The sequence below is a fragment of the Portunus trituberculatus genome, chromosome 42, assembly GCF_017591435.1.
Source record: "Portunus trituberculatus isolate SZX2019 chromosome 42, ASM1759143v1, whole genome shotgun sequence".
NCBI classification, from domain to species: domain Eukaryota; kingdom Metazoa; phylum Arthropoda; class Malacostraca; order Decapoda; family Portunidae; genus Portunus; species Portunus trituberculatus.
In genome coordinates this window covers 12,654,438-12,661,937 of record NC_059296.1, presented here as the reverse complement: position 1 = coordinate 12,661,937, position 7,500 = coordinate 12,654,438, and the positions used below count along the sequence as shown (strand labels likewise).

The window sequence follows — 7,500 nt, the reverse complement described above, 5'->3', positions numbered from 1 at the left end:
TGGGAGGTGCGGCGGTAGGTTGGTGTCACTAGGTACACCGGCGGCCACGACGAGTCTGTTACACGGAGTGGGTTGTCCTTAGAGTCACCGAGTTGAATGCGGTGTCTATTTGTGAATTCTAGGACAGAGAGTAGCAATAAAAAAAGCAACATGGAAAAATAAGGGAAAAGTAACAGTAAAAAGGTATTAAGAAAGAAAATAAAAGGAAAATAGTAGCAAAGTAGAAGAAATAGTAGCAAAAATATTTCATGTTTTTCGTTTCTGTTTCTGACCTAACCAAACCTAACGTAACCACTGTCACTTTGTTTTCCTCTATCAATTTACTACTGTTACTTTTTCATGATTTTTTTCCCTTGCATTTTTTTCATTACTTTTTTTCCTGATACTTTCTTTCCGAGCACCTTTGTCTGTGTGTGCCGAGGATGGGTCACCACTGGTTGTTGTTGTTGTTGTTGTTGGTGGTGATGGTGGTGGTGGTGATGGTGTGAATGTGGTGATGGTGGTGGTGGTAGTGCGTCGCTGCACCAAACAACTTCAAAGGGTGAGAGTGAAAGACTAGAAACTCTTCTCTTCAGAAGTTTGTATTTAATTAAAAAGGAAGGAGCAAAGCGAGGAAGGTAAAGGAAAGAATCTGTAAAATCAGGGAAATGGTATGAATCTTGGTAAGCACGCACTGATGAAAATGAATGCGACTTGGTGTAATGAAAGTGAAGGAATATGAAACACAGAAAATAAAAACTAGAGATGTACCGATGCATCGGTATCGGTATCGGAATCGGCGGTATCGGCCCATATTTGGGTATCGGTATCGGTATCGGTATCGGCTTATTTTATGCCGATACTTCCGATACCAAAAGGAATTTACTACTTAGTGATATATTCGATATAAGATATTGATGATACCAAATTAATATAATACGGCGTATTAAGTTTCCGTGGTGATTACCGTATGTCATAGAATACTGTTTTCTGTGGTAATAAACCACAGCTTCTAAATTGAACGTGTATGAAACGCATATAGGCTGAACTTCGGCATCCTGTCACACGGTCGGTCATGAGTCCTTTGATTTACCATTCTATTTTGTGAATTATTAATAGAAATTTTTTTTCAAATCATGAAAGGTTTCCAAACTTTTGCTTTTTATGTAATAGTGCCACTGGCCAGGAGCAACAAAAATCCTGAACCCCTCCTGATAAAAGCCCGCTTATTGCCAGTTACTATACAAATGCCAGAATTAGAATGGTAAGAAAAAACAAAGGATAAACGTCTTGAAACCTTCTTGAATGAATCCTACTCCAAAAACTAGAAGCTGGAACATTGTGAAAAAAAAACATTCCTGATAAGACACTGAAACGCTTGAGAGTGGAAGTCCTGAATATCAATGTGGTATACGGTAAAGCAGACAGGCTCAAAGAGAAGGAAAGTTTTAGTAAGCCTGAAGGAACGCAAACATGAGTGAACGAGGATATACGAGGGAGATGATGCCTTGGAGGATGATGTGAGAGCTGCGGAGGAGGTAAAGGCGATACAGCCAAGTTTGAAGTGGGAAACAGAATAGTATAGTTTAAGAAGGAGCAGATGGGACCTAATGCATATGATTCAGGGAGTGACAAGAAGAAAAAAAAGAAGAAAAGACAAGAGAGAGAGAGAGAGAGATAGATAGATAGATAGATAGAGAGAGAGAGAGAGAGAGAGAGAGAGAGAGAGAGAGAGAGAGAGAGAGAGAGAGAGAGAGAGACGTAGTACTTACAGGAATGCCAGAACTGAACCGACGTACTAACTATATTCCATGTACAATAAATGCTTATAAAGAAAGAAAGAGATATAAAATAAGTTGAGCTGAGACGATATCCAATACGCAGTTGAATGACATGTAAACCGATCTGCGTACATCCACTGTAGCCTCACCGTCATGTGTGTCACACGCTTGTTGCATTTGTATCAACAACGAGATAGCTTGTGATTTGAATGTAAAGATATTTGCTGCAATAGATATATTTTAGTCGTTAAAAGCTTCACAAAGTTTTTTTTTGCGTTTTCCGGCAAATTTTGGGAATGGTCTATGTCCTTACTATATACTGAACACTGACCTCATGTATGTCTTCCACTGTTCAGAGTAAAAAAAAAAAATAATAATAATGATAGATAAATAAATAAAAATAGTTCCCTTCACTTTTCTGGACACTTTGTTGGTAGTGTCCTTACGTGGTTTGTGGCCTTCTCCCGATAGCTGATTGAGAGTTAGAATATCTCACGCAGTATAACCTATATAGTAATAGTAGCAGTTTTTTTGTTTTTGCTGATAGTGTTGCTGTTGTTGTTTTTGTTGTTGATACTATTGTTATTGTTAGTGTTGTTGTTGTTGTTGTTGTTGTTGTTGTTGTTGCCGTATTATCTACTATGGCAATATCCCCATAAGACTAAAAGCAGCAGCAACACTCACGTTCGGACTCCTCCATCACGTCGTCTCGGCCACGAGCACACCACCGGGCTCTGTAGGAGACCAGCCAATGCATCCCTGCAACCAGCAGCAGTGTCTCCATCACCACCATCACCCACAGCACTTCATGCCACGCTCTCCAATGCATCATCTACAAGAATAACATAGGAGAGTCGCTGATTAATACTGAGGAAACATTTGCGATTACATCTTAGGGCTAGGATAGGTTAGATTAGGATAAGTCAAATTAGAGTTCGTTAATTTCATTGTTATTTTTCTCATAACAGAAATCATAATTATTATCTTTGCCCATACCTATTTACTTACCATTTCGAAATTACTAGACTAAGGTTATTTCCATATACCCTAATTATCTGTCATTGTACATAGAGATTTCATTTACTACACATCGTTGCTATAAGGTACAGGACAAAGTCTGTATAGTATGGTTACCCCTTTACATTCGTTTTTTACACCTTCAGCCTAACCTCGCTTTCTTTCTCATGTAATTTTTTGGCACACTAATGTTTTTTGTCTTCGTCTAGTGCTAGGTTTCCCAAGGTGAATGGTAGCGCCTCCCTTTGGGCATTGGAAGGATCCAGGAGGGTGCCAGTAGGACATCACAACCAATGTAAAAATATTCTGGTATTAAAAATTTCAAATTTTGGCTTTAAAGAATCTAAAGACGTACTCTTATTATCAATGTCCGTACATCAGCAACTAAACAGTCTTAAAACTATATCAATGTCATTAATGTGCCGTTATATTCATGATTATTTTAAATCTCGCTTTTGTATTGGACGTGAATCAGTTAGGTATAGACTCAACAACTGAGAGGTAGTGGTTGGAACGGTCACTCAGTCCTACTGTAGCTCACGGCAAGTGAAGGTGCACATGTGTTACTCATTGTTGTATTCGGTTGTTTGTGTCTGTGTGGGTAGAGGCGCTCCAGTGGTATGAGTGGGAGCCAAGGGGGAGGCAGTCCGGAAAAGTTTGGGAATCACTGTTGTTGTGAATTATCTGGAGATATCAATATGACATTTAGTTATCTTTTAGTTCTTTTAGTTGGGTGTTCAATGGTAGTCGTGTAAGTTCAATATTCTCTCTCTCTCTCTCTCTCTCTCTCTCTCTCTCTCTCTCTCTCGTCACACCATGAATCATAATGTATCAAGATTTATTACATGTTCCTTCTTAAATCATACTTCCTATGTACATCGCACTTTTTTTTTTACTCCTTTTTACTCCTTTCGTTTTTTTTTTTTTCTTTTCAGTAACTACAGATGTTCAGCGTTTCCAGTGGCAGTTCCTATTGTGTGATTGTTGCTGGTGTGTGTTTGGGGAGCAGAGGGAGTGGGGGTCTGCAGTTTGATACTCACGGGCGCCACTATCTTGTGTATGCCTGAGTAAGTGGAGTAGTAAGGAAGGATCATGAGATACGCCACAGTGTTACTATCTATATGACACGTAAGGCAGGTGGAGGAAAGTATGAAATAAAGTTTGTTCAACCGTCCCTATTAAAAACATTAGCGAATTCCAAAAAAAGGCTCGACAATTTAGGAGGTGTCATGATACTCCTCTTTTGCAAGAATTGAAAAAATGCAGCAGCAAGAAATACCACAAGTGTTACCTCCACCTGCATCATTAGTAACCTTTCCGAGCACTTTTGACGAATTTATACCCACGCAGACATAGATAGATAGATAAGTAGATAGATACATACATAGATAGATAGATAGATAGAGAGATAGATAGAGAGAGAGAGAGAGAGAGAGAGAGAGAGAGAGAGAGAGAGAGAGAGAGAGAGAGAGAGAGAGAGAGAGAGAGAGAGAGAGAGAGAGAGAGAGAGAGAGAGAGAGAGAGAGAGAGAGAGAGACGAAAAGTTAGGGAATTCCAGAGATTAGGAAGGAAAAAGCTGAAAGAGTAAAGATCCTGTTTAACTTTTGCATCGATTGGCAATGTTGGGAATGAATAGAAAGACTTGCTACGAGGATGCTGATAAATGGGGCATGGATGTGGTAGGTGAGGGGGGAGGGAGACATGGCATAATTGTGGAAATTAATAACTGTATGAATAGTTCCTCAGCATACAAAGGAACAGAACTTCATACAAGGCAGGATGAGATCCCTTTACAGAGAGTTTACATCAATGTAAAGGCAGAAACACGGTGGCAGCAATACAGAACAAATAATTTGATGGAAAGTGTTTTAGCAAGAGATAAGATGAGAAGTTTACAGTCGAGATTTACTAAAGAAACAAAACAACAATAAAAAGAAAAAAAATAACGTGAGATTTTGAATATAGAAGGCGACATTTGAATGCCCCCCACCATTCAAAAGAAAGCAGGGAGATAGTTCTTTGGAAGATTATATCAAGTAGATAGGCGAAATAAAACAGAGGCTTGTGAGCTAAGCAATACAAGGTTTGCCGTGTACCACTCATTGATTATAAAGGGATCACAAATAAGGTGTTTTACGATTCCTCTGCATGAATTTTTTTCTAAGTGAATAATAAAAAGGTGAATGAAAGACCAAAGCCTTCTGTAAAATAAAATGTAAATAGGTGTAGAAGAACAGTCGCTGAATAACACTGTAAAGAAAGAACTGTCACAAAATGAACAGATATTCTGCGAGACGGACAGATGTATAGTACATAGGAAGCTTGAAAATTAAAGGTTGATGGCTGAGTCTATCAAAACCTTCTGACATGTTAAAAAGAATATACATATAAATGAAGGTTGCATTGAAATACCTAAGAGGGGTGACAAAAATTCAGTAAGGAATGCAAGAACATCGCCAGTGTATCGTCTTCAGGTGAACCAACACGAATGATAGGATTGACCAGACGGATGCTTAGAAATAGTTTAGTTGATTTATAGACTTGAAAGCTTTAGACATACTTGAAATCAAACTATATAACTGCAATTTGAAGGACTGGAACGACCACTCTGTCCAGAAACGGTTTGAGTGTACGCGATCATCCGCAACAAGGAAAGGTGAACATTAATAGACAGAAAAAAAAGATTGTTCAGGCAGGACGCGTATATTGAAACGTGCTTACTTAGAAGGACTGGCGGTAATCCTTTAATACCACTCATAACATTTTCCTGGATCAAGCACAGGAAATGGAAAGAAAATTTACGAAGTATTTTGATAACAGGCATAAGATTATTAACCTGTCTCGGTCTCACTGACTGGATATGTCGTGTTGCTAATCGTGGCGGTTAAGAATTTGGTGGCTTCCAGATAATTATTAAACTCTCTCTCTCTCTCTCTCTCTCTCTCTCTCTCTCTCTCTCTCTCTCTCTATCTATCTATCTATCTATCTATCTACTTATCTATTTGTCTATCTATGTCTGCGTGGGTATAAATTTGTCAAAAGTGCTCGGAAAGGTTACTAATGATGCAGGTGGAGGTAACACTTGTGATATTTCTTGTTGCTGCATATTTATAATTCTGAGTCTGGTCGTCCATCACCTCCACCCTCTCACTATATTATACTCAGAGGCAAAGGAGAATTATCCGGTGATGAATTTTCAGCAAAAGTCTGAGAGAAGAGTTCAGCTTTAGAGGTAAATGGTGGACAGCAGTGGAGCCATCTGGGTGAAGTACGGGCTGGGGAAAAATGATAGAAAAATTGTTGGCGATATTTCCAGTTTAGAAAAAAGAGTCACGAGCAGTGTTAGCTCTAGTAGGACTTTGACACTTTTTATTGGTGGAGATTTTAGGAAGTTGCAGAACAGTTTTGTCACGATTCTGAAGAGAAATATGAAAGGAGTGAATTCTGGAGGCGGACGACTGTGAACCACCTGTCTGTCGTGGCTGCGCAAGCTGAATTGAGTCAAGGTTTACGAGCTTTACGTAGGATCGGAGGATGTGAATAGAATGTGTGTCTTTATGCCAGGGATCATTCTTACGCCCTCTGCACAAAGAGATGAATCGCTGCCACCAAAGCAATAGTCATTCCGGAAAAAAATAAGAGGATCTTTCAGAGTTGCATTGTTATGGTTGAGGAAGATTCAGTGGCTTTTGTTTATAATTAGTACTAATGTTTTTAACCCCTTCAGTGCCATGACGCGTTTCCATATTCATTTTGCTTACTATTTGTTGATCTTACACAGCTTCAGAAACTTATGTGGGGGATTGAAATAGTGAAGACTCAGGCAATTAATCTTCTGACCTCCATAGACCCTTCCTAATGTCAATAAAATGGTCTAATCCTACACAAATCTCAAGGTAAAATTTTATCCCAGTATTGAAGAGATTAATTGAAGCATCATCGGAGTTCTTTAATTTGATATTGGTAAAGCTATAGAGTGCCGTGGACTTTTACGTGTTTATGGAAATGGATCCACCTTTAACATTTAAGGTAGCAACTGATTTACCAGAGTATGATTCAAATTGCAGAGAAAGTTTGCCACAGCTTCTTTTCTTCTTAATAACAGAATTTCTTTAGATTTCTGGAATATTTCATTTTTACATTGCACACTCGTAAGGCAGAGATATAGTATGTCATTTTTTTTTTTATGTAAGAGGGGAAAACTGGCCTAGGACAACAAAAATTATTAAACAAAAAAGACCCACTTAAATGCCGGTCCCCGATCAGAATTCACTTTTTTTTTTTTTCATTTCTCGGCGCATGATCTGTGAGAATTTGCCATGCGTATGACAAAGTGTTTACTGTCCGACTTGTTGCGAGTCTTGTGTTTTGCCTGTCCTGACTCGTAATTATAGTGTAGTGGCCCTTAGCTGTAAGTCTTGCAAGAGTAATTACTTTTCATCAGATTCACGGAGAGTTTACTTGATATGTTAATGACTGTCTTGGGCATTAATATTAAAGATTAGTTAAGTCTTGCTAATTCTCAGACTCATTTAAAGTTTTTTTTTTTTTTCATCGAGAGCAGCGAGGTCTTATTGCGGCCAGCGTGCTGCTCGTAGGTGCAAGATTATGTCAGCCTCAAACTTTAGAATGATGATGTAAGTTTTCACCGTCTTTCTCTCTTTTCGTTTCTGAGTTGAGCTTTCAGGGAACTCTTTCAAGACTCATGGTTGAGAGTTTCGTG

At 38.7% G+C, this 7,500-nt stretch overlaps 1 protein-coding gene across 1 annotated transcript in view; it reads right to left on the bottom strand.

Moving 5' to 3' along the window:
- Positions 1-7,500, bottom strand: part of LOC123517567 (galactosylgalactosylxylosylprotein 3-beta-glucuronosyltransferase S-like) — a 20,493-nt gene that overhangs the window by 11,535 nt on the left and 1,458 nt on the right. The window contains 2 exon segments of the mRNA XM_045277796.1: positions 1-55; positions 2,445-2,592. The exon segment at positions 1-55 is cut by the window's left edge and continues 79 nt beyond it. Of these exon segments, the coding sequence (XP_045133731.1) occupies positions 1-55; positions 2,445-2,592 (203 nt within the window).